General features: G+C 35.8%; 1 protein-coding gene across 1 annotated transcript in view; it reads left to right on the top strand.

Moving 5' to 3' along the window:
* The window catches only part of RYR2 (ryanodine receptor 2), a 323,964-nt gene that overhangs the window by 42,194 nt on the left and 254,149 nt on the right, over positions 1-27,621 (top strand). Inside the window, exons 4-8 of the mRNA XM_086460401.1 lie at positions 3,482-3,502; positions 11,999-12,013; positions 21,375-21,449; positions 22,184-22,262; positions 23,398-23,510. Of these exons, the coding sequence (XP_086316527.1) occupies positions 3,482-3,502; positions 11,999-12,013; positions 21,375-21,449; positions 22,184-22,262; positions 23,398-23,510 (303 nt within the window). The remainder of the gene's footprint in view (positions 1-3,481; positions 3,503-11,998; positions 12,014-21,374; positions 21,450-22,183; positions 22,263-23,397; positions 23,511-27,621) is intronic.

Raw genomic sequence — 27,621 nt, 5'->3', positions numbered from 1 at the left:
CTGTTTTGCACAGCTTAAAGTAGCTTAACTTTCTGACTTCATGTGCTGGTAATTAATGTTGTTGTATTAGTGGATGTTCAGCATGTGTTCTGTGGGCTTGCTTTATGTCAAGATGTAAAGAGTGAGTTTGTGAATGACTCATCGTAATACCAAAAAGGTCCCTCTTTATTTCTCTTCATTTAGTTCATGACTCCTTATGATGAGAGAAAACAGGGGTAACAGAACTGCATGCCTGCTTTCATGTCTGGCTAACGTAGTGCTGGATATTGCAGCGCTCAGAAAACGTTGGAAAACCAGTCCTCCTGTTTGGATTAAATGCATTTAAAATGGAAACATGGCTGAAAAGATTGGAGCTCTTGTGTGTTTCTGAAAAGAGGTCAACAAATGCAGATCACTCACTGAAGTTTCTGGATCGGTATTGCAGTAAATTATTAAATCATGGCTGTATGTTCTTGTGGAGGACTTCTTACTGCAGTTATATGAAATTCTAAGGGAAGTATTAAGGCTCAGTAGTATAGTGTTCAAGAAGATAAATTATTTTTTAATTCTAAATTCTGTCTTTGCTTTTTTTTCTTGATTATTACAATACAATTTTACATCCTTATTTTTCCTCATTATTAGCACTACCCGTATTCCTTAGACATATAGATGTACAGTCCTGTACCATTTTAGTATCCATAAAGAACTACTCTAGTTTGAAGTGTTGTGTTTTCTACTCATTGAATTAGCTATGTTGCTGGCAGTAGGCGGTGAAATAATTCTTTTAAGTTGAAGTTAGTAGCTTTCTGTAAAATAATTAATTATTGTAGTATAAGTAGCCCACAGAATGATGACATTAATGACTAGTGTGTACATAACAAAAGGAACTTTGAATCTTAGTGTTTCCTGAATTTGGATGCATACCGGGAAATCCATGGGAAAAGGGATTCCTGTGGATTCTAGTCTGTGAAGGCAGACAGAAGATGGAGTTGTCAGTGTGAAGCAGAATCTGTATTTAGATGTGCTGTGAAGCATCTGCTTGCTTGTTATTGAAACCATAGCTTAGACCTTGGATACAAGCACTAGGCTGATATGTCCATTGTTTCACTTCTGTTTGTGAGCTTTACATCTATTTTATCTATGTTAGGACAATTACTCTTAGGTATGAGTAATCTTATTTACTTTCAGGTTTACCTAATTTTCGTTCCTAGGAATTTCCAGTCAAATAAATATCTTATTAGGTAATGTGTATGTCTTTTTTTGCCTCAAAACGGGATACCAAATGTCTTAATAAGTTTTCTGGAATAAGTTCCGTAGGGTAAAAGCTAACAAAATTTTATCTCCTTATGTTGCACAGGCAAGTTTTAGAACTTGGGACAAAATGGTCTGTAAGAAAGAAATGTCTTCTTGTGACTTCAGTAGCTGGAAAAGCTCTCCCAGAGGTGGCTAGAGAAGAGGGAGCACACTGGATCCAGGAGGGCTCTGAAGAGGCACACAGCAGAGGGCCTATAGAGTATAGCTATAGTTAAAACCCCAAGGTTTTGTTGTAGTATGCACTGTACCGTGTTTTCAGAAGCAGATCTTTTTGGATGCATTCATAGCCTTTCCTGTATGACCATCATGCAGGTGTCAAACTGTAGGGTTGACAAGTGTACATGCACAGTTTAAGTGGTTGTCCTGAGAGACTACTGAATAAAGATGCCTTTGGCATGTGCCAAAGCCCGTTGACAATTATATTTAAAGATGGGTATACCTATGCAGGTTTAGTTTGTACAGTTTATGAATACTTGGCAAGTACTGCACTTAACTCTTGAAGTTAACTGGTGTCCATTAAAATAAAGCAAATGGACAGTTCAGCAATTACAAGGCAATTGATTGTGTAACTGATGATGAACACTAAGCTTTGAGTGGATTCTTTCTGATACCAATTGTGGCTGCCGTGTTTGCTTAAATTTTTGGCAGCAAGAACTTCTCAAAGCAAGGCAATAAAGCGTGAATCTGTTAATTTTCTACCATTGTCACACAGTCAAATTGCTTGTAATGCTATATTCTCGGTGCATAAACAATTTTAACAAAAAAAAAGACGTATCAAAAGCAAGGTTATGAATACAAGACTCGTATGTGAATCTAACTTGCCTATTGCTTTCTAACTTATCAACATCTTATTATATGTTTTCTTATACTGCATTTATTTTAAAACACTAGTTTTTTTTAAGAGGAATTTCTGCAGCTGTGGCTGGTAACAAAAGTCACAGTAATTATAAAAAAAAAATGAGGCAAATTACAAAATTTCTACTATAAATCTAAACGCAATCCAAATCAGAAGAGAGGTAGGAATTGTCGAATTAACAAATGATTATAAGTTTATCATATTAATTAGTTGAAAGGTCAGATGGTATTTTCTAACCTTTGTGTGCTAGTGAGACTGAATATCAAAAATATAAAACTCCATTTTAATTGAAATGTATATTAAAAGCATGACAAAATTTACTTTGAATAAAACCATTTTAACAGACAAGAACTAAATACATTGACTTTTATTATAGTGATTTCACAAGTAAGGTGGAATCCAAATACTACTGGTTTTGAAAATTACTCATGGTTCGCACTAAGCTATCTTAAATTTTTGCTAAACTTTTATGTGGTGTCTGCTAACAAAAGGTCAATGTGTACCTGTAGTAAAACCATAAAAGGCTTGATATGCTGCAGTGTTTTCTGTGCTAAGTCCAGAGTCAAATCTGCTTCAGATATATTGCTGGTGGTGCCAACTAAGTTTTCAATAGGTAGTGCCATACTAACCTTTCTAGTAGCTGAAATGTGTTCTAGTAGATAGTCTCAGTCTTTTCTGAGACTGTAAGATGGTCCAAAGACTTTGTAGGGTGAGTAATGAACCTTGAAACAGTTTTGTTAATACAAAACCTTAAGCTTTCAGGTTGTCTCATTGCCCATAGGAAAAATGAGAAACATTTTGGTGTGCTGTTCTCTGTTATGCAAGATGTTCTCTTATGCTGCAGGTTGTAGGGTCCGGGTTTGACAGGTGCCTCTTAAGTTTACCTTTTCTACTTATGGCATTCAGTAAAATGGCAAACCTTAAATAGCAGCCACTAAACCTTTTCAAGTGAATAATGTTCACTTATGACAGAGCTTTACTTGAGAGAAAACGGAGTTAAGTTTTGTGGGAAACTTGTGTTCTGTACTTTTGACTGATTGATACTGAATAAATACGGAATTAATTCAGCATCAGTCTTCATTTGCTGCCTATTACCTGATATTTAGATGGACATTTTGGACTTCCAGAATTAGAAGTGCTTCCCATAAACTAAAGGCAAAAAGTGAGGTACTGTTATTTTAAAGAGGAGGTGCCAGGAGAATAGCTTCCTCTCGTACATTTTCTTTCATACTAGATACATTTCCAAAAATGTGAAATGTTAACTTCAAAATACTTTGATATGCTGTATTTAAGGAAAGAGATTTACTGATTTCTTGCTTTTTCTTTCTACAGCTAGTTGATGTGGAAAAATGGGTATGTGATTCTGTCTTTTATTTCACTTGATCCCAAATGTTTCATGTTGCCACTGAGTCTAACCTGTCTGTTTTGATACCCTTTGTGTTCATGATCCTTCAACTTGCATGGCTCAAAAAAAAAGAGGCAAATACACGATCATGTAGGATGTGGTCGTTCCTGAATTGTCGTACAAAATTTCATGCTACCACAATAACTTTTCTCTCTTAATTTGATTGTAGAATTGTGTAATATAAATGTATGATAATTGCCTTTCAGTTTTGAGCCTTGCTGTCTAATGTGATAATTCCATTCTGTAACCCACCCTGTCTTTTCCAGTATAGACACTGTAATCCTAAAATGCATGACAGTAAGATAGTTAATACTGATAAATAACATGTGACACTGTATCTAGCTGCAAATAATGTATATATGTAATATTTAATGATAGAGAACAGCTGCTACAGAATAAAAAAGACTCATTCATAGATCTTGGCAATTGAAGTCAAAGCACAGTTCTCTGCTGAATGTGTTAAGGCCTTTCCTAATGTGTCTGTGTATGCCATGCATATTTGCGCGTCTATATAACTCACCTATATGGGACATATTTACATATGTTTTCCTCCAGTGTAGTCTCTTAACATCTGTATATGTATGAGTCAGTAGCTGTAGAAGTGTGTGTAGAGTTGTTTGTTCATATTTAAAATGTTAGAAGCCTCTTTTAAACCTTGGACAATAATAGGCCTCCCTGATTTCTTAGTGCTTAATTTGAGCTGCACATGACCAGAAACAACATCAGACATCCTTTGAAATATGGCCAATGACATAGCTGGAGCACTGGTCTCGCTTTATATCAACCAGACATTATAGAATTTTAATCTGTGGTTATTACATCTTTATAATAAGTAGTGACTCAAGTTATAGTTTGCTTGAGACTCCTGTAGGTAAGTACATTGTTTAAATGGTGGCTTAGGCTTTTCAACACCTGTTCTACTCAGGTATTCCCAACTATCTATGTCATGTAACATATATATATAGGTGTTTATCATATTTATTGAGCAATAACGGTAGTTAAGGATTAATTTTAGCTAATTGTATCAGTATGACAGCATTATCCATATTCTGTGAATCTGATATTTGTGACAACCAGCAAATTTTTATACGGATTGATTTGGAATGTTTGGAATCCTCTCATTTTGTCTGCCATTTTAATTACAAGTGAGACGGCTTGGTTCTATATCTTTAGATTCTGTGTTTTTATTCCTATGAAGAATTTTGCTATAAAGAGAAAAACAGCAATAAAAAGGAAGTTCAGTAGTATACAGACACCTGGCCTCATATTTCACAATGCATGAAAAATTGTAAGCCAGAAGTTTATTGGTTACACTCCGACATGACTTGGTTTTGACTGAAGTATTCAAAGAGTGTGTTCTTGGAAAATACGATATTACCTGCATAAATACAAGACAGATCTCCTTTTTTTTTTTTTTCTTTTTTAAATCAGAATTTAGTAGCATCAAAATATTATGCTTTGGAAAGACTGCTTCACAGGAATGTGTCCTTAAACCATTTTAAAGAGACATGGTTCCCATGACAGCAGATCTAAATGCTTCATTCCGAGTTACATCGGCTAAAGACTTTTCTTATTGCAGACCAATCTGTAAGCCAGACAACCTCCTATCTGATGGGGATGGAGTGGGTGCTGGCTTTGCTTCAAATACGAAATTATTCTATCTCAGATAAGCCCCAGTTTGCACTGTAAAGTAGCTTTTAACCCCCTCAGGTCTTATGGTGGACTACAGATGTACATACTGAATTAATGCAGCAGAAATCTTGCTGTTGCACAGCTGCATGGTCACGGAGGCCAGACACCTCATTCTAATACATATATTTCTTCATAAGCCATTTTCCAGTCTAGAACACACAAAATTAATGCAAGTGTATTCGGTTATGTCTATGTATCTTTAGATACCTTGAAGCCCAAGCCCAGAGGATAAGTTAGACAAGCTTCATGTCAAATTAATGACCAAATTAGTAGCTGAGCCTTGCTGTGAGCAGTTTCATGCCGTTCAGTGGATAAGCTAAAGTCATCCACTTCTGAGCTGTTCCAGCCTGTAAAGTGTGCTAATGAAAACTTTGGAATGAATTACTCTGGTTCTGCTGTGCTTCTCCTGTTGAACGGCTATCATTCTTCCAGTGATTTTGTCCAAAATCTTTATTCTACTATAAGACATACTCTGGCAGTTGAAGCTAGGTAAGAATTAAATGCACTTAAGATATTCCTTGAACCTTTGGCTTTTTCCTTTTGTCTCACAGTGGGTGTGACTGTGAGGGCTTGTAGTTCTGCTTCAGCGCAGAACCAAACAGATTAAAGACATCTCACCAAACATAAAAACTAATGGAAGTAAGGCTCGCCTTTTCCATCCCGGCCCCCATTTCATATTTGAAAATGGCTTTTCTGCTTTTAATTAAACTACCAAGAGGGGAAAACCCCAACATTCGATCAGAGGGATTTACTGAATTTCAACTGAGTTAGAAGACAGAGAATATATCTTATTTACAGGGAAAATAATAGTAATAATTAAGCTGAAATTGAATAATGCATAGTGAAAGGAATTCCTTTCAATTTGCTTGTGAGTTTTTCTCTTCTAATATATTAATGAAATAAAGGAAATAATTTTAAAGTGTCCGATGCTGTGAATTAGCAACTATTACTTATTGTTTGCAAATTTAAAATTTCATTGTTGGCATTTATATACTTTAAGGGGTTAGATTTTTTTAAGGGACTTCTATTTCATAAATACACCTGAATTTCTGTCTTGACTTTCAGAACAACTGCTTAGCACTGTAATAGAATTCATTGTAAGGAGTGGGAATTTTCTGGGGCATCTGAGGTTTCCAAAACCTGGCCTTTTTTACACATTTGCTTACATATAGTTGCTGAATTATTCTGAAAAATTTGCATTAGGAGCAATAAAGAATGATAGTTTTTGGGACGGATTTCTCTGAAGAGCTTTTTACCTGAAGGGAGACCAAGTGTATTGATTCTTAAATATAGAATGCAAGGGACAAGGATTTTCATCCTTGCATTGACTAATGGCAAAGCTGCTCTAAGTATAACGTTGTAGGATTGGGTGCAACTTTTAAATACACAGAGGAACCTCTTCTGCTGAAGGTAATGGCAAATCTTTTTCTCTTCCCCTCAAATGGTTATTGTGTTAGCTCAGTTTTATGCCACTAGTAAAACTAATTTTTGGTTTTTTCAGAGAAAAGAAACTTGCAGAGTAAGGAAACACACTTTAGACACGTTTCAAAAGAATTGCTTTCATTACAGAGACTTCTGAGTTAAGTGAATGAATTATGGCTTTCAGGATACTGTGGACTGGATAAATATAGCAAGATCAAGTGGATTTTGGCTAGAGGAAACAAGCTAGGGTTGTAGAATTTGGAATGTGATTTTTATTTATTTTTTCCCCAATCATTAAATGAATTCTCTAAAGACAGGTTTACTTTTTATTTGAGAATTTTTTGTTCACACTAAGTTAATTTACTTAAATATTAAAAATAGGGGGGCTGGACTAGATGACCTTTAGAAGTCCCTTCCAACCAAATATATTCTGTGATTCTATGATTATGTGATTTATTTGTCAGATTACTGTGGTGGGAAAATATGCTAATTGTGCACAAACATGTGACCCCACAGTTTAAAGAATTTGCATTCAAATTTTAGATGTAAGATAGACGGCAGAGGTGACTCATTGCAGGGAGTAATATCAGCAGTGTTAATGTAGGATCACTCAGTTATTCTCATACAGATCTTGAGGAAAAATGGGTGAAGATAGCACTGTATGATGTTAAAATGACAGGCATATTGAAGTAGCGACTCTTTTCAGTGGTGCCCAGTGACAGGATGAGGGGAAATGGGCACAAACTGGAACATGGGAAGTTCCACCTGAACTTTAGGAAAAACTTCTTTACTCTGAGGGTGACAGAGCACTGGAACAGGCTGCCCAGGGAGGCTGTGGAGTCTCCTTCCCCACCTGGACGTACCCTGTGCAACCTGCTGTAGGTGAACCTGCTTTAGCAGGGGGTGGGACTAGATGATCTCCAGAGGTGCCTTCCAACCCCTACCATTCTGTGACTACAGAAATAGTGCTTAAAATGCCACACCTACACCTATAGTTTCAACCACATCTGCAGTTCCATACTTAGTGTACTGTATATTGTAGTGGTTGTGAATTGCAGCCCAAGTCTAATTCACATCATCAAGAGAAAGTAATACAAACATTTTCTAAGTAGACATTTTCTGTCTGGAAGAAATCTGTTTGCAAACCTAACTGAAACTTATCTTAATAGAATAGTAGCATTTCCAGCTATTTACTAGAATTCTTTTGGTATTTCTCATTCAGATCGTATTATAGAACTGAGAACTTCAAGCTATGTTCTGCGTATCAATAATGATTACTGTCAATTGCAGCAAGCAAACTGTCTTCTTTCAGTTGTTTTCGAGATTTCTGGGTTAGGTTTGTTTAAAGATCTGATATTTCTACGTAACCAAATACAATACTACAAGAACAGTATGAAAGATATAGTCAGGAGATAATCTGTAAACTAAAAGGATTTAAAAACTAATATTGGCAACTTCTTTATCAAAAATTCCAAATAAAATAGCATTACTGTTTTGATCATTTCATTTAGCCAGAAAGTCCAAGAATTAAGGTGAGAATTATGGTAAGTTAGAAGGTGTTTTAACAATCATAGTAAGTGATACACTTGCCAAAAAGCTGTCCAAGGAGCCAAATAATAAAATAGCCATGACAGCTGTAAATACTTACATTAACAACACATCCTGAGTTTAAGTTTCTCTACAAGAATGATGCTTGTGTGACACTAAGTACTCACGTACACATTTGTCCCCAAAAGATCAGACAGCATATGCAGCAGAATGCTTAAGTCAGTGGAATATGATTATCTACTTGTTGGTTATGTTCAATTGCCAGTCCTACCTCTCAGGATAACTTCTGAGAAAACTGGATACTAGAGAAACAGGTGCATGTAAAACTCAGCACATTCTGATTACTTGAACAGGTGAATTCTAAGGGTGAAACCGTGACTTCAATGCATTTAGTCATAAAATTTGCATTGATTTCAGTAGGACGGGATTTAACAGAGACACTTATTTGTAGTCCAGAAGTATGTCAGAAGTACAATTATTACCTTGCTTCTGAATGCTCAGTAGAGAATCCTCACTGGATTCTTAAATTTCAGTATCTGATACTTAGTACATAACTGATCAGCTCTTCGGACATTGAAAGTGCTTTAGGCATTTATGCTGTAGACAGTGTAAGGTTATTTAGACTCCTAACTATAGTCAAGGCATGGAATCAAACACTTCTAGTGCATAGTTGGTCTCGTCCTACAGAAAATGTCAGCTTAATAAATCAGATTAATTGCATTGTGGAAGTGACTGTCTCTTCCTTGACTGTAAAGTAAGTCTAGCTGAAATCTACATAGTGCAGATAAATCCCATCCTTAATGACTCTTAAGACTGAGCTTGTTTTTGATAGTGTTTCATACTGGGTATTGCATACATCTATATGGCTTGTTACGGTCTGTAGAATGTCACATTTCAAATGTAAACATGACCAAGTTCTACTATTATCAGTGCCACTCTGCTGGTGGAGTAGGAGATTTGTATATAACTAAAATAATGTGTCGTCACAATTTGATCTGTTCTTTTACTTTTAGCTGAGTTAGTATTGAAGTCTATAATTATTTGTTTTACTTGATGGCTGCATCAGTCTGTCTTTTTATCACTTCAACACTTTGGTGTTAGTGTTTGGCAAACAATACCTTTCAAGACCAATGGATGTTAGAATGGCATTAAGAAATTTCAAGTTATAGGTCTATCTGTTTAATTTTCAAATACACGTTACGAATTGCCAATGTTAGTCCAGAAACTCATGTTGCTGTCGTGCTGAGGCACAGAGAGCAAGTGTGAAGGAGTAGAAAGTTCTTCCCACTGCAGAGGATGAGTTGGAGAAATGTCTTGTGTAACAGCCTGTTGTCTGCCTGAAGTGCATAAATTCTGTTGTTTTGCTTCAGGGTGTTTTTGAGAGGTCTTTTTGGGGGTTTTGGGTTTTGCTGATGTGGTTTTGTTTTGCTTTGTTTTGTTTTTCCCCCAAGATGAGAGTTAATGTTCAAAGTAAGTGTTCTCCTTTAGCTAAGAAGCGAATTCGTCTAAAAACCTTGGAACGTTCTTGCAGAAGGGTGTGACAGGAGTACCTGGAACCCTCTGCCCCGTCCATTTGTTGGTAGCTGGGCAGTGAGGGCGTCGTAGTTCATGGTATGTATAGTTTCATGGTTTAGCCTGGAGTTTCGCAGGAGTGTTCTCTTCAGATCTGTGGACATAACATGCGTTTGAGTGTTTGCCATGAAGAGAAAGCATTTTTCCAACAATTAAGTTCCGGAGTATTTCTTCCCCTGGTGGTTTTGAAGCAGTAGGTGGATATATGCGTTTAGGTTTCCCTCACTCACTGTCATCCTTCAAGTTTTCTAGCTTGAGGGGGACTGTTTATGCCATTTTCTGTCTCTAAGAATGACATGTAAATCATCTTCAAACTTATTAAGGAACCAAGGTGACTCTAAAGAGCACGATGTGACAGATCCAAACAGATGACAATTGTTTCTTTCCCATTTGTAACAGTCTATTTAATATGTCAACTGAAGAGAATGAATTGTTAAATCTGATCTTCCAAAAACTCCGACACAAGAAGCTGTTGTATCATTTTAGTAATCAAGGGAAGAGATAAACTATTCACTTCAATTTGAAGCTGGTTAAGAAATCATACCAAGCAGTTAAATAAACTATCAAGAATAGAACCAGAAGGTTTCACAGAAGGACTGTTATTAAAAGTACTTGTAATACGGAAAAAGCAGTGGGGTTGCATAGTTCTCAGAATAACATTTCATAGATGAATGACATCTGGAAGAGACTGAGGTCTTTGATGGATCTAATCTCCTTGATCAACTGACAGCATGATCGCAACTGGAAGTCAGTATTGACAAATATAGGAAAGGTAGATTTAGACTGGATGTTAGGAAGAAGTTCTTTACCATAAGGGTGGTAAAGCACTGGAACAGTTTGCCCAGAGAGGTGGTGAGGCCCCATCCCTGGAGACATTCAAGATCAGGCATGATGGGGCTCCGGGCAACCTGATCTAGCTAAAGATGTCCCTGCTTGCTACAGGGGGGTGGGACTAGATGATCTTTGGGGGTCCCTTCCAGCCCAGTGCATTCTATGATTCTATATTAGAATTAGTCATGTAATTAACTTGTTTCTATGTTAATGAATTTACATATAGACCCCATTGTAGACAGCTCAGCAAAGACTTCTGGTTAGTTTCTGGAGCCACTCAGTAAAAGCAAACACAATATTGGGGTGAAAATAAATGGAATGAATTATAATACCAAAACGATCATAATGTATTTTAAGTCCTTGCTTTATGGGGTTGGTGGACAGGGTGCATGATTTTTACTTTTGGTCAATTTGTTTCCAAATGTCGAACTACCAGATATACCTAAAAGACTTTTAAGGAGAGAAGTCTTTGAACATTGTGAGATCATTACATTATACTTTTTTTTTTTTTTTTTAAGCTAGAACATCTTGTACAACTCTGAGAACAGATACTTATGTTTTAAAAGCATGCATGAAATGAAAGCACCCAGTCTTGCTTGGAAGCTCTCCAGTTAGACTCTCTTTTAATGCAGGAGAGAGATTTGCTGCCAAACTTCAGTTCCCAGTTTTAAACTTTATGATATCAAAACATGAACAGATGAGGTCAAAAGAGGAAAAAGTGGCCGTAGAACTCTTACAAAGAGAAACAAATCACTGCATGTAACATAACATCTCACTCTCATTTTATTCTTGAGCAACCTCCATGAAAATTAACCTAAAAATTTCCATAATCCTCTGACATCAGTCATGTGACATTGAATTATTTTTTTTAACCACTGCATGAAATATTGGTAACGTTTGAATTTTCTTATATTATTGTGCATTTACAGATGGTATGTTACTACAGTAGTGATGTTGCTCTCCAGCACTGCACTTTGAATGCAGGACTTTACAACTCGCATTGTACTTAGTTAGAAACTACCTGCAGAGCAAGTTGTTTAAGATGATCAGGCATGGCTCCTGTTTTACCTGTACTGTGTTTTAGCTTTAAGCAGTAAGTATTTAATATGCTATATTATTTAAAGTAAAAAAAAAAATAAATTCTGAGAAAACTGTTGCATAAGAAAAATGAAGCCTTGTTCTGAGCAGCTGTTTTACTTTCTAGCATGAGCTATAATTATGCTAATGGAAATGATAAATGTTCCTTTTGAATGTGGTTTGTAGTTCTGTGTATCCCACTCACTTTCTCAGGGAAAACAAATCCCATTTTTAAGCACCTGAAAGCAAATATTCATTTCACATTTTCTCTTTTTTTTTCCCCCCTTCTCATGGCTCTACAGAAATTTATGATGAAGGTAAGCAAGTTAAACATTTGGTATTATACTTTCTATGAATTCCTACAATTTATTTTATTTAATTCTTTTGCTTTATTTTTTAACATCAGCATCAAACTTGCCTTCACTAAAATAGCACATACTGAATTTTGTAAAAATTTGGGTTTAGAAACCACAGTGACTCTAACTTGCATTGGGGTTATGGTTTATTGAGATCATGAAGGACCAAAGGCAGGCATCTTTGTGGAAAGAAGAATCTGGGCTGGCTTCTCTTAATTCTCAATTCACTCTTACCCTTTCAGTGAGAATGCATCACTATCTGGTAAATAAGTTGAGACAATGAATAAATAACAAAAGTTGCACTAAAACATTTGGGCATTTTGGAAAGTGGGACGGCACACTGTTTCTTCTGTTGGAAGAATGCTGTTCTGATGGTATGGTGTCTCACTGGGGTGAGTAGGGAGCCCTTGGGCTGGAGGCACTGGCCCTTCACTGCCTCAGGTCAGTAAGCATGTGCAGGAGCTCTGCTTCTTGGTGCTTTTATTTTATTTATTTATTTTTTTAAATTTCTTAAGACTATGACAGGGCACTTGGTGAACCTCCAAACATTTTGAGTAACTGACATTTTAATAACTGTGTGTGATTTTAGCCAAGATGTGGTGGTTATCCATTTTCTAATTTTTCCTTTAATGATCAATGTCTATCCCCAATTCATTTTCTAAAATGATTTGTTTACTGATTTTCATCCTCTAAGAGTTTGCCGTTCTATGGTACGGTCTTGCTTCATTGTCACTCTCAGAAAGGAAGGAATTCTGGGCTCGATAAGCAGCGCTATTTTAAGAGCTGGATTTAATGATGTCGGAGGAATTTTCTTAGCATGACTCCTCTGCTGATCCATCCTTTCTTCCCACTTGCCTGTCTGTCTTATTATTTATCTGAGTTTCTTTCTCAAGTGACAAGGATGATTCACGTTCCTTGTATCATACAGCAACAGAAGAAGCTTAGGCACAATCCTTAACCTGTGAAAAATGCTTCCCTCCTCCACTTATTTATCTCTAAAATAACCAGGAAGATTTTTATTAATTCCTTCTATCTCTTGTGCAGTGAAGGAGTAGGAGTACGGGGGAAGAGAAATCTTCACTAGGCTAAGGGAGAAATTGATAAATTTTATCCTCTTGGGCAATTTTTTTCCAAACCACTGAAAGTACTTGGAAGTAGGAGTTTGTAATAGAAGCATTGTCTCAGCCATAAGTATAAATGTTTGTTTTATGTAAAAGGCTGGAAAGAGATGATCAATATTATTTATTTTTGATTTATTTTCACTGCTGTATCTGCTTTTTATTGATGTGAATTTCCCATTGCTGGGAAAGCGCTAACATATTTAGTGTTGGAAATGTTAATCATGAGATACATCTGAAGTGTTTCTAATTATGTGGCTGTTTATTCTGCCTTCTGACAGGTTAATATTAGCAAAATTTGGATCATTTAGCACAATGCTGGCACAAATGTTTTTCATCATTACCAATGATTCCAATCTTTTTACTGTAGATAGTAAAATATCTCTGTGTTCTTCACTGAACAAGAATGCTTATGATTTTTATTGGCCAGTTGATTTATTCAGGTTCAGATTTTTGTGTGGTATTTATATAAAGCACAATTACACATTGTAATGCAGTTTTGAAAGCAAGCCATCCTTGGGAAACCTGTAGTTTAGCTAAACTCTTTTTTCTGTTCTTTGGCTTGGCATGACATTAGATAGGTAACTGCTGATCATGTCAATGAAAGAAATTTGTTTTGTTTCTTTTTTCTTTCTTTGGTCCCAGTGGTCATCATTACCTAAGAGTAGATACCAGCAGAGTCATCAGTCATACTAATCTCTATACCTGAATTTTTGCAGCACTTACTGTCTTGTAGTGAATTCCATGAAAAGTTAAGTCAAATAGTGATTTAAGAGTAAGATGTAAAGACTAGAATATGTATAGCATATATAATGTCTTGATAGGTTCAACTTCCTGTTTGTCATTTAATTGTAACATGATATATAGGCTACAGTGTGACAAATGAAGAGGCTTTAGACTGGTTTAAATTAGCCCTTTGGTGTTGCTGTTATTTGATATAGTGAAGGCAGGGTGAAGGAATATACCGTAATGCCACATGTCAGTGAGTTGATTTACTTTGCATCTTCAATTTCTAAGCAACTAAATGCTGTGGGTTTGGTGCCAACCAGTGGAGCAGAATAATTGCAGAAGATTCTCAGTAGTGTTTTTGGTAGAAGAATGCAAGGCTTCTGGACCTGGATGCTCTTACTTTCGAAAGGAAATTCTGTCTCTTTTTGTGTCAAGACTTTTAAAGAAAATAGATGCTTCTATGAGTAAGAAGAACACGTAAAACTCCTTGGCTCACACTGTGTAGCTTTGTAGTCTTCACTGCTTGCAGCGTTTTCAAGTTCTCTGATGCTGCTGGAGATACAATTTTCCAGTGTTGCTATTCCAAGTGTTAATTGTTTAGTTTTGCCTGACCAATCTTGTCTCTCAAACCTTCTAGCTCTGTTCCAGGATTACTTCACAAGGTGTGCAGTGACTCAGCCTGTTTCCATGCATTCTGTTTTCACCACTGCTTGGGGTTTTCTGGACTCTTTAACTGGCATTCATCCCACAAAACTGAAATGCCTGACTTAGAGCCATGGGTATCCTAAGCTCCCTGTGTAACCACAAGCTGAAGCACAGGTATCATCAAAGAGTTGCTCAGGTATTAGGTGGGTTGAATTACTGACCAAAAGTTCTTTTTTCTCTCCACTGTCTGTTTATTGCCTTAGGCTAAATTAATCTGAGTTTCTGTTTTCTCATCAAGAAATTCTTTTAGCTTTTCATAAGCTGTTACGGATCATGCTGGTATTAAGAGAACGAACCTTCCTATGTTTTCCAGCTGGCTGTTGCCTAGTATTAGAAAGATGCTCTCATTAGTCAATTGAAGTTGTGTTCAGTGTGAAAAAATTTAGACACTGATATAATTTTGGGGAGAAAGAGGTCTTGTCGAACATTTACCTGTGGTGGTCTCCAATTCTAGTCAGCTTGTAGGATTGCATCATCACTGCTGTTTTTACATAAATGCTGGCCTCTATCAGCATTGGTCTAGAACAGATTAAAAAGTTGCCTATTAATAATGAAATCAGTAGATGAGTAGTTTTTACATTGCTATGGAAACATAATTTTGAGCACCCTCTCCTTTACAGAAATGGTTGTAGCATCATGCAAGTGTTTATGTGTAGAACCATAGTGAGATGGTTTCAGACTGTGGGACTTCCTTCTCTCCTATTCCTCCCAGTTCCTTTTAGTGTTTTCCCGGTTTCTTTCACTTCATTGCTAATCCTGCCATCATGGATTTTTCCTTATCCTGAGTGAGGACTCAAAAGCCTTCAAGATCTACATTTATTCCACATCCTATCAATACTTTTCATTCTATCTTGCAGATTACTTAATGGGAGCCTTTAATTTGCTTAAATGCAGGAAGCCCTAATGAATTATATGTAAACGAAGCACATATTCCTCTTTCTGCACTCAGTTTTCTTTCTAAAGAAGCAGCCCAGTTTAAATACATGTATTAGTCTGCTGGTTTAAAAGTTTTCATCAGCCTTTTGAAAAAGGCATTGATGCCAGCAGCCTTGAATCTCTAATCTTGACACGGGTAGTTTCTGACTGGGAACAGCATAGTCCAGGGCCTACATATACTTTTGCCCAGAATGCATGGTAGTTGACTTTTTGTTTTTCCAAGTCAATAGTTGTGATCAGACCCATAATTCCTATTTGATTTCTCTTTCTAATGCATCAAAACCGCAATTTCAGAATGTAATGACTGCTCCTGAATGGGAAATTTGACAGCCCCAACGTGAGACCCAGGGAAAGGTCTTGGAGGAACATGTGCTTTGTTTATATGTAATTCTTTAGGGCTTCCATTACTGGTGGGTGCAATTTCCTGCTTGATTTATTTTTGTGGTGATGATGGTTTTTCATTTGAAAAGGTTCAAATCTGGTAACTGTGGGACATTCTGTGTTTAATTATATACTTCTACTTATACACGTGAACTAAGTGTCTAGGTTTAGAAATGAGATATCCCCTCCCCCCCCTTCTGTAGTCCTCTAACAGTATAAAGGTTAGAAATACACTATGAAGCTTCATGAAACTTAGAACACACTCATGATGGAAAATAACACTTTCACATTTATATTTGCAAGGGTTTTTATGGAAGTATACATGTCCTTTGTTTGACATGCTGTTGTCTCCAGCATCTATTTTAAGTGTAAGAAGGCCATCATTAGTAGAAATAATTAGCTTTTCCCCTTATCCAAACATGTCACATTGATGTTTAAATAAGAAAGACTTCAATATTTGTATTTTAAATACCAAGTTGTGTGTTTCGAAATCACTATTTCATTATTACATGTTACAGTTTTAAGCCGCTGTTAGCATTTTAAGTCTGTGACAACAATAAATCTGGTAAGCATTGATTTCTCAGTTGGTTTTGGCAATAAAGTGTTAATTTAGGCTCTGCTTCTGAGGCTTGCTCCATTTTAATGAAGTGTAAGTACTCGGTGCTTTAAAGGACGTTGTTTTACATGGGTGACTAGAATTGTCTGAATAGCTGTGTGCTAAATGCAATTGCTGTCAGGCTTTCTCAAACATTAGAATTCTGAATAACGACAACGTTACAAAAGCTTTGTCTACATGCACAAAACACTGTAATAACTATCCTGTTTAAGTATATGCTTTCACATGTTTGTCTTTCACTGGTACCTCCCTGAAGCTAATAGCTTTTTCCCTTTTCATATGGTTGGAGATTGTGTAGACCTGTGAAGAAAAGTCAGCAAAGAACCATCGGCATTTACTTGCAGTAGTGTACTCCTTGGTCTTTGAAATGTTTTCTCGAGTAGAAATAAGCCTTAAAAAGAAGGAAAGGTAATGGCTATTTGACTCAAAATCTTCTTGGATGCCACAGGGCTATTTATTAGTCTCTGAAAATTCTTATGTAAATGAGATTCCCCGAAACAGAAATGGCTCCAGAACACTTGTTGAATGTCACCAATGTTAACTTCCTGCGGCTTCTCCTGTGTGGCCACAAGTGTAGCAATGAAGCCGTAGGGCAGCGGTGCAAGTGCTACTGTGTGAATTAACAATAAAATACCTGTATTAATCTGTTAGGTGATTGCATGTCTGTACATACAAATTTTAGAGGTATAAAGGGTTTGTTGAGTCATGTATTACATACCTTATGCAGGATTGGTGTTCAATATGATTATAAATATTTCATGTTATGCTGCTTCCATCATTTGCACTTTTTACTAGATAATTTGTAGGTTGTAATTTTTAAGTTCGTTTTGGCATTTTAATCCTATTTCCATTAAGAAAACAAGGAAAATAAATATTTCCCATTTTTAACTATTTTTCTTCTTTATTTTTGTTTCAAGATTACAGTCTTTACCTCAGATTAAGCAGCTCAGATTTTAGTAGTCTATTCTCATTGCCTGGTCAAACTATGCATTGAATTTGAAAGCTGTTTATGTATTTTGAATGCTAATTTCTTCAGCTTTAATTGTTGTTGTATTCTAAATTGCCTTTGCTTTAGGTAATGAGATGACTCCAAATTAATCATGTATTCCTCCTGCAGAAGTATTGGACTAGAGATGGGCAGTTTATACGAAATTTTCACAAGCAGTGTGAATTTGCCCTATATGCTTTCAATCTCAATGTATTGACTGTAGTGTTTACCAGTTCTGAAGGCTTTTCAAGTCTTATTCTATATCACAAATTCTTGGAGGATAAAATGAGAAGAGTTTTGTGTTCATATAATTGATACTCCTCAACAGCATAGCTTATAGAACTTAAATGGATAAATTCTTCTTTGATCGCTAATGTATTTTTTTCCAGCCTTTTATTCAGGGAATGTACTGTCCAACTTAGAAGTTACTCTGAAAATTAGAAATTAAAACCATAAATCAAATAAGACTCATGGTAAATAATGTGATTGTTAGAAACTTACTTGCATTATAATGCCATTCATGTATTTGTGCAAAAATCTGTAGGCATTACATACTGAATTAGTCAGGATTGTGGCTTCCAAGAAGTCTTACTTGCAGTGTCTTCTGAAAGATTATTATTTGAATATTACTAGAAACTTGGTAAAACTTTAGTGGCACACCTCATCTTGGAATGCTGCATCTTTGCCATGGAAGTCCCAATTGTTAACTTTAAATTTTTTTTATTTTTTTTTTTTTTAACAAGTGGGAGATTTACAGTTCTGTGCAACATTCTTCAGTTATGAAATGAGCCTTTAGAAATAGGAAATTAATTTATAGTGAATCAAAGAAACTCAATAACAACTCAGTGTTATTAAGCAGGTATTCTTTATTACGGTGCCGGGCAGCACGGGGGATAGCTCCTTCCATACGTGCTCCAACGGGTTAGCAAAACACATCGGTTCATATACACAAAAATCATACATATTCATCAGATTTCCTGAGAAGAGCAGTCTTATGGTGGTGAGTTCCCAGTGCTCATAATCTTCCTCACCTGTCCACTAGTTGAATCCTTCTTCTTGAGCACAAGCCTGGGCCCCTTTTCTGATGCAACCTTTTGTAATAATCAGTTGTGTACTAGAGGTGTCTCCTTGATGCCTGGAGCTTTGTCTCCTTAATGTCTGGCAAGATGTTATCTATTTATCAGCTTTGCTTAGCAAATAGCTAAAGCCATCTTGCAGGGGAAGAAAAATTCAGGAAAAATGCAAATAAAGTTTTTATGTATCTTAGTAAGGGATTGTCGGGGGTTTAACCCTTTCAATAGGTATGTACATATCCTGGAAGGCAGGCTCCAAAATGGAAGGCAGTTTCATAGTACTGGCTTTCTCTTCCAGCTTTTCCTTTATTTTTCTGTTTCATCTTTTCACTTTCCTCCATGTGGATGGCTTGATTATAATTGCCTCTCAGAAACCTCTAAGTGGAAAATGCTTGAACTGTTTTTTGCAACTCTTGTTTTCTGTCTCAGAAACAGCAAACTTGCTTCTGTTTTTTTCGTGGGCAAAATAGTTTTGCTTAAAAAGAATGACTTTAATCCTCTTGGGAAAAATTACCTACAGAAAAACCCTCCCCCATTTTTCACAAAAGTGATTGAAATTTTTTTGAGCCAACCTTTCTTCTGTTGGGGTACAAATGGACATTTAACAACATAGGTGCTAGACAGAGAAATCAGTATGGCCAAAACAAGGGCAAACTAACATAGCTGTTATTTTGTTGATCACACTATTCCTTTCATCTTTTGTACAACAAGCAACCCAATCTGTATGTTAGATACCAAATTTATGGCTAGTAACACAGAATAATTTTGATAAAAATATTAGTGGAATTTCAAACTTTTGTCCGTATTAGTGATTTTGTTGGTTGGGCATTTATGCCTGCTCTTGATAAAGCTTCCAGGCAAATCTGAAATGTTGGTAAGGCAATATGTTCACAGCAGTTTTTCCCCTCTTCCCCAATGTAATGAGCAGACATTCAATATTCATCTTTGGCACAATGGGCCTGACATTATCAAATGTCTCATTCTTTCCTTTTGCCTTTGGAAGAACTGGTGGTAGTAACGGTAGTTCAAAGCTAGATCGTCATGTCTTACTGTCAAGACTGTGTCTGTGACAAAGACTGTGACTTTTATTCTTTCTAAATAAAAAATCATGTCATTCAGTCTTCTAGAGAAATTACTGAATATGCCTCCCTGCATTTTGACTGCTATGCAGTTTGTTGGAAATCAAAATATACCTTGTGTCTGTCAAGATGCTCTCTTCACAATAAAGACAAAAGCCAGAAAATCCTGGCAGTTTCTTAAAAGTGCTAAAATTACTATTTTTTGAAGTGCTTGCTTTTTCACCACCTGTTCCTCTTCCCCCCCCCCCCCCCCCCCCCCCTTGACCAAGTAACTCAAAGATCAACAAATATTGTGCTGACGGATAAAACTGAGGAAGGACAACCAGTAAATAAGGAGGGGAAATAATTGTGTGTTGCCACATAGCCATTCAGTTTAATTGATCTTTAGCACTGAAATGAAGCTGCCAGAGAGATAACACAGTATGATTGTTTCAAATTTATTCTGTAATGAATCTGATGCTCCAGTCAAACAGAAGGTCAGTTTACGGTGATAAAAGAAAGGGTATAAATACTGTATATAAGAAAATGAATTAGGAGTCCTATATGAAAGAATAAATGCTGCTTATGGAGTTGTCACATTTATAGACTCAAAAAAATATGTATTTATTGATATTGCTTGAAGAGTGTGATGTGCATAATGTTACATGAGATGTTCTGTTAGAGAAATATGGACTTAACACTCTTGACAGAGACTTGTCTGACAGTCTGCTCCTGACCAGTGTCAGTCAGCTGCACCTTAGTCTAAGGAATTCCTAAATCTTCAGCAGAAGTTGAAAGGTTGCTCATGCTTTACGAAGATTTATTTATTCTTTCATGAGTGGTTAAACTGGTTATAGATAAATAGAAACCATCATGAAAATATTGTGAAAAAAAAAAAGGTTGCATTTTCTTGGGATGAAAGTGAATTTTATTACTTTAATTTTCTTCCACTCAAGGTTTAGGCTGCATTTCTCAAGAGGAGCATTTACTCGGGTGTGATTTCTGGATTTTCAGAATCCCCAAATCCTTTTGAATTAGTTTGGATATCTTTGAGCACTTACCTGGCCTAGCAGATAAAGAATTCTGTCTGATAGTTTTTAAACACTGTGGTGCAAGCAGCCTGGAGGTTGATGATTTTTGGTGTGGTTGCTAGATCATTCCTAATTTCTGGTAAAACAGGGACAATACTCCAGAAGCTTCGTCTGCATACCTTCTGTACAGAAAGGTATATAATCTGAAGGGAAAATGGGTGAATATGGAGAGATTTAACAACACATAAGGGTGTAGAAGGTAATGTGACACAGATCAAAGCTGTTCTTCTCTAAAGGCCGCCTGCTTTCAGCCCAAGGAAGAAGGATTCAAGCTTCTATAGAATGTATTTTATACCAAATAGGTGACGGTAAAAGTGCACTGTTTTCTCTTACCAGTGAATTGAGCACTTCTAATAGAAAAAGTCCGTAGCTTCTAGACTCGCGTCTCCAAAATCTACCTTAGATCTGTCCCAAGGACTTAAAAGGTCAATATATTAAGAGGCAATCAAAACTAGAGAACACATTCATAAAACTATCTTCTTGGACTAACCCTGAATAGCATTTTATCAGGAAATTGACTTCTCTGTCACAGATTGTCCAGAAATTGATGAGGATTTCTTTTTCCTTTTCTGAAAAGGTCCCATTTTATTACAACATACCAGTGTATGACTTCTTTTTATCTTTCAGTCTGCACAAGGTGGCGGTCATCGAACGCTACTCTATGGGCATGCAATCTTGCTGCGCCATTCCTACAGCGGCATGGTATGTAACAGGGGTTAATAGCAGCAATGATTTCTGTTTTATATGAAAGTTAGGTTTGAAAGTGCCCAGGCTATCGCCAGGTATTGATATCTGGAGAATTATTCACATCAAAGAGGCATTTTACCTGTGGATAATAGAAACCGTTGTTAAGGATAGATGCTTGGAAATACGAAACCAAGCTGGTTATAGCTGGGTAAGTGCTAAAACTAAGTCTGGCTCCATAGTGATGAGTTCTCTGTTCATCAGTCTATTTCGAGTTGGTGTTTTCTCATTTCTTTTCCCTTGGTTATTGCATATTGCATAAGCTGCGACTGAATCCACAGCTGGCAACCTGAACATATGTTGAAGACTGAGCGGAAAAGGAAATTCCTTCCTGCATATATTTTGGACAGAAGCCTTACTTTTCAATTCCCTGATGAATTATACAGGTTCCAAAGTCCTTAACTACAAGTGAGGCTTCATGGAGCTGAAAATCGATGCAACCAGCTTCTGTATGTTCACTCTCACTATTCCCATCCCAGTGGAAAGATAAAGTGGATAGACTGAGAGGTTATTTTTGGACATAGATCTTTGTGAAGTCTATTTAAGTGGCATTCAGTTTATCAGGCATATACGTTCTTGATAGTAAGTAGTGGGGATAATTTAAGAACAATTAATACTGTGTGGCTTTTTGTATTTCAGTGGATTATCAGATGTGAGCAGAACTAGTAATGCATGCTTTTTTCTTTTGGTAGTATCTGTGCTGCCTCTCTACATCTCGATCTTCAATGGATAAGCTGGCATTTGATGTAGGATTGCAAGAGGACACAACAGGTAAACACTAGTTTAAAAGATTGTGGAATGAAAAACATTTTCAATTTAAAATCAGAAGACACCTATAAATACGCACAAATAATGTAAAAAAAAAAAAAAAGACTATTTTTAAGGACAAAAGGAACAAAACTTAATATTTCTGTGTTCTACACATTCAGTATCTTACCTTTACGTTTTCTAATGAATTATGTATTTTTTTCTATGACATATAAACATATCTACTGATATTTAAATATAAATTTATAATATTGAATATATGTAAAGGAAGATTCCCAAGTTGTTATTCTTGAAGAAGCTTTCTGCTGAAAACTTTTAAAACTTGTATTATTTTAAATAAAGATTCTATTAAAGTTTTAGAACTGTTGGTGACTTGGATTTATTTGTATTTTTAAGAGTGATATGACTTCTTACAATGCCATCAGTTTGGTGTAATTGTTTAATTTGAAATAATGTTTGCTTGTTTCTAAAGCCTTGCTCTAGCTAAGAGTAATAACAGTAATGACAGCAACAGTGAAACAGTTTCAAGATAGAAGAATTTTTTTCTGAAAAGCATGCTTTTCATTCAAGAAGTATGTCTGAAAGCAAGGTTTATCATGGGAACAGATTTTGTGACTTTAATACTTATAAATATTCTGGGGAATTAGAGACACTAACAGTTAGTAGAACATAACTGAATTTGGATTTATGAGGGTTTTCAAATATTGTTTTAAGGGATATTGTAGATGCTTAATTTTATTGCCCAAAGCAATGGGTTGCTCCACTTCTTTGTCCTAATTCTTGGTGGAATATGCTTCAATGTCTTTCCCAGAACCTGGAACAAAGGTGATGGGGGAGCTCTTTAGCAAAAGCAGCCCGAACCAGGTTGCCTAGAGAACAGAGACACCTCTTTACTCAGCTCTGGAATCACTGTTCCAGAGGTCTTGCTGTCTTCTGCATACCTGTATTATTTCCATCTGAGTTTCTGATAAGGTAGTGCAGGAACAATGTTACTTATTGAAAACACATGGACATGTCGTTTACCCAACTGAAAACTGGGTCAGAACTTTAGGATGGCGATAAATGTGAAAGTAATGGCAATAATGTTGGACATTTTCTGTCTGATTTTGTTCTCTGCTATTACTCAATAATGCTGTAGGTGAGGCATGCTGGTGGACCATCCATCCTGCTTCCAAGCAACGATCAGAAGGAGAAAAAGTGCGTGTTGGAGATGATCTCATTTTAGTCAGTGTCTCCTCAGAAAGATACTTGGTAAGTTCTGTAAGAGTATCTGTACAGTGCTTCCTCTACAGAAAAAAACCAAAATAAAGTCTGGTTTGTATTTCCACCTCCACAAAAGTGTAGCTTAAGGTGTTAAACTGGTATTTGATAACATTTTGCAAACCAAGACACTGAAGGTCTGGAAAGTGTGACATTGATATGTGACTAATTTAATTTGTGGTTATTTCAATAATGGAATAGCAGTTGAAAAGATTACTAATGAAGAAAAAAAGAAAATATAGGAAAAGAAATATGTCCAAATTGGCATAATTGAGGTGTTTAGCGTCCCTATGAATGTTCAGATGTTAACAGCAGTATCATATATGAATTAAAACTTTATACCAAAATTTTGGAATGTTTAGCTTTGGTACATAGAATCATAGAATGGTTTGGGTTGGAAGGGACCTTAAAGATCATCTAGTTCCAACCCCCCTGCCATGGGCAGGGACACCTCCCACTAGACCATGTTGCTCAAAGCCTCATCCAATCTGACCTTGAACACTTGTCAGCAAGCATTCTGTGGGCTTTAAATTGCCTGTATTTTTGTAGGATTATGTACAGTGTAATATATACAGCTACTGACATGACATAATTACATATAATTAAAATACTTAGTAGTTAAATATAATTTAAATACTTAAAAGCTTTCTGTGGTAGCTGCTTTTTATCACTGGTTTAAATAACTTTTTTCCTGATCAAAGTATCTCCCATTTGTTCTGTAATGAAATGCTTCAACACTTTAAGATGAATTTCTTTTTGTATTCTTGGTGTTGCAAACACCTGATCTATTCTATCTGGAAAAAAAAAAAAAGATGAAAATAAGAAGAAAATCAGTCTGCTGGAAGCTTCTGTAAAATCAGCCTCAGTGATTCGGCAAATGTGGCTACAACTAGAAAAAGGATCTTTAAAGAGGAGGCACTTTTAGCTTTGTCAATAGGACTATCTCAGATGTCCACATAACATTAAAGTTTATTCTATATCATTCACTTATTTTTTTTTGTGCTATGAAGCATTATTTCTGAGATTTTTACAGTATTTGGAAAGAGTTTAATAAGATGTAAAACCAATTTTTTTTTTCTTTTGGTAAAAATGAAAATGCTCTCCCTTCTTTTGGAAACACATAGAATAACTAGAATATAATTATTAGAATATAATTGTAACTTCTAATTAGATGCTCAGTAACTCATTTAATGAATTATTTTTTGTAAGGAGATATTCTGGCAACTTTCCAATCATCTTTACATTTTAAAATTATTTTTAATAACTATTTTTATAAGAATTTTAATCAGACTTACTGGAAAAGCAACTTATTGTAGGTAAAATTAATGAGAAATCTAATTAATGAAAAGGTTTTATTTAAAGACATTGAATTTATTTGAAATTCATTGAATTGCTGAACTGTGTTACTAAAGTTGAATTTTTCTCCAGATTGTGTGTCTGTGCAGGTATGTGCCTGAACTCATACTTTCTGTCCTCTAATTAGTAAATCAGCTCAGCTTTTTATATTATTTAGGGTTTGTGCCTCACCTGTTGATTCTGAAGGCTGTCATATATACTTTTATATATCAAGAGACACAATGCTGGCAGCAGAGACCAATTTTCCTCACCACGTGGTGTTAATGCATATACCGTGTCTTCCATGCAAAATATCAAAATACTAAAAGTAAATTATCTTTTCAGTGTAGAGAGAAGTGACACAAATCTGTTCTTGATATTTTAACCTCTGTATTATAGTCTTATAATGGTTTAGAGCTAGATTTTAATGAATAGTTATTAAACCTATTTCAGTTACACAGCTCTAGTTTAGTAGTAAATAGGAGCAAGGATTCAGCAAATTAATTTTGCTGTTACATGCACTCACTCCCACACTTTTATGAACAGATGTTTTTCCAGACTAAGCTAAGAGCTAGTAAACTATGTAGCTTCACAATCATAAAAATATTTGTGTTTTTTCTACCTACTCAGTAGTTATATTAGCACTAGTAAATAAAGCAAAGATACTTTTATGAAAATTCAAACAGTTGATAAAGACTGACCTAGCCAGTGACCAATGAGTGAATATTTTTGATGAATATTTTTAATGAAAGCTGTCTCTCCATCTTAAATAGTTTGTCTTCATCTGTTAGGCTGTCTACAAAATAACTTCAAAGGATATAACTTTGAAAATAATCACAGTATTTTCGTTTTGAGTGCGATGTTATAGCCCCTATTTTCTATTACACTTAAAAGAATGTAACAACTGATACCTTTTACGACAGTTAGGACTGTGGAGAGATGAAGTTATTTTTATGAATCCACTTGGATATTGAAATCAAATAGGCTCTATTAAATCCAGTTAAGAAACACTTTTTCTAATGGTGAGGAATTCCGCAGATGGATCTCTTGACAGAGAATAATGTTCAGCAGGTTGCTGAGGGTTAGGTTTATGTACATTGTGTACCTAACATTTAACACCTTAGGAAAAGGTAAGTTTTCTATCAAACGTTCTATGTCAATATGCTGTTAGGAATAGGGTTGGAATGTCACCTTTTTGTATTGCAATATTGCTGTATGTTTTCAAGCAACTTGCTAATTCTCTCCAAATTAAGACAAATAGGTTAACAATCCTGGGGCAAAGATGTGCATGTAAAAAGAACAGATGAATAGAGTTTGTTCACAGGGTAGGGCTTTTTTAAAATGTAGTCAGATCTTAACTTATCTTAGCTTAATTTGTATGAAACAAGGGGAGAGCAGCACTAAGTGAGCTTCACAAGCTAATCTTCCAGTTGTCTGAGTGCAACTTAGTTACTCTTTTTTTAAAATATCCCCCACCCCCCTCTTAACTTTGTGACTTTGTGGTCTCAGTGCAGTTTGTGGATTAGTGTTTAGACCTAGTTTTTATTTATTGAGAAAACATCAGGACTTTCCTATAGTTCCCCTTCCCATCAAAAAAAGATTTTGGAACAATTGACTTTATTTTTTTGCCCTGAAGAGTTGTCTTTTTAATTACAGTGAACAAGTGCTAAACTGATAGGAAGATTCCTGTTAAAATAGTAAGCTAAAGGTCCAGATATGTGGATTTTGGCTGTTTGTTGACTCACAGCAATGTCCCTGGGCAAGTCATTCAGTTGCTCTGACTCTGATTATCCCTACCTGTACAATGGGACTTTGGGTGCTTATTTTTCTGTGTAGAATTTCTGAGGAAAAGCACTTATATAAGTGCTTGTGGCATTATATAACGTGCCAGCTGTGCTATTACCAGACCCTTCAGAGACGAAACTTGGCTCTGCTGAACCCTTTTAGCAGAGAGCCAAAGGATGTTCTTCTTCTTCTATAAATATTGCCACCATTTAAGTTCAAGCCAGCATTGCTCTGTTTCCTTTCTTGAGGCAGTGCAGCCAGATGAACAGATGTAATATTTCCAGCATGTTTCCCCATCTTGTACATAATAATATGTACCCCTGCACTGAGGTTTGTTAATGCCTATTGTTAATTATATACAATGATGGCTTTCAAAATTACCAATTTTCAGTAGTTTAGAAATTTAAGTATTTGTAATTTCTTTAAAATTCATGAAGCCTCTGGATAACTTAGTCTTTTAAACAATAAAAAAAATTCTTTAGACATGAAGTTGAAATACAGAATGCATAAATTAAGGTAAAAATGAAAATTAGTATCAATGTGGTCAGTGTTATTCTGACTAAGAAGTCAGGAAAGAGGGAAAAATCCCACAACTGAATCTACAGTGTGCAGGTTCAGTATAATGCAACTATTTCTGCATTGTGATATATAAGTAGTTACTGTAACGCTGATCTGCAGCTGCATGATGCAAATCTGTGAACACACCTTGAGGTTTATTTCTTTGACTTAAATGACCTTTTTTTTTTCTTTTTTTCAATACTGAAAAATAATATGAAACTAATTGGAAACTTTCCTTTGAAGCTTTTCCTTGAAGATTTTTATCATGATTAACTGATGACAGAGTTCCCTTCCAGAAATAATATAATCCAAATTAGTCAAGTTATTTGAAAGGTGGAGCTGATACCTGTCATTTGTCCTGGACAGGTTCCTGAGTATTGGAAAGATGCTCCCTCTGCATCCTCTTGCATCAAATATATTGTTC

This window comes from Leptosomus discolor, chromosome 2, assembly GCF_034619465.1.
Source record: "Leptosomus discolor isolate bLepDis1 chromosome 2, bLepDis1.hap2, whole genome shotgun sequence".
NCBI lineage: Eukaryota > Metazoa > Chordata > Aves > Leptosomiformes > Leptosomidae > Leptosomus > Leptosomus discolor.
Note: the sequence above shows the minus strand (reverse complement) of the source record. Positions and strands in the feature narration are given on the sequence as shown.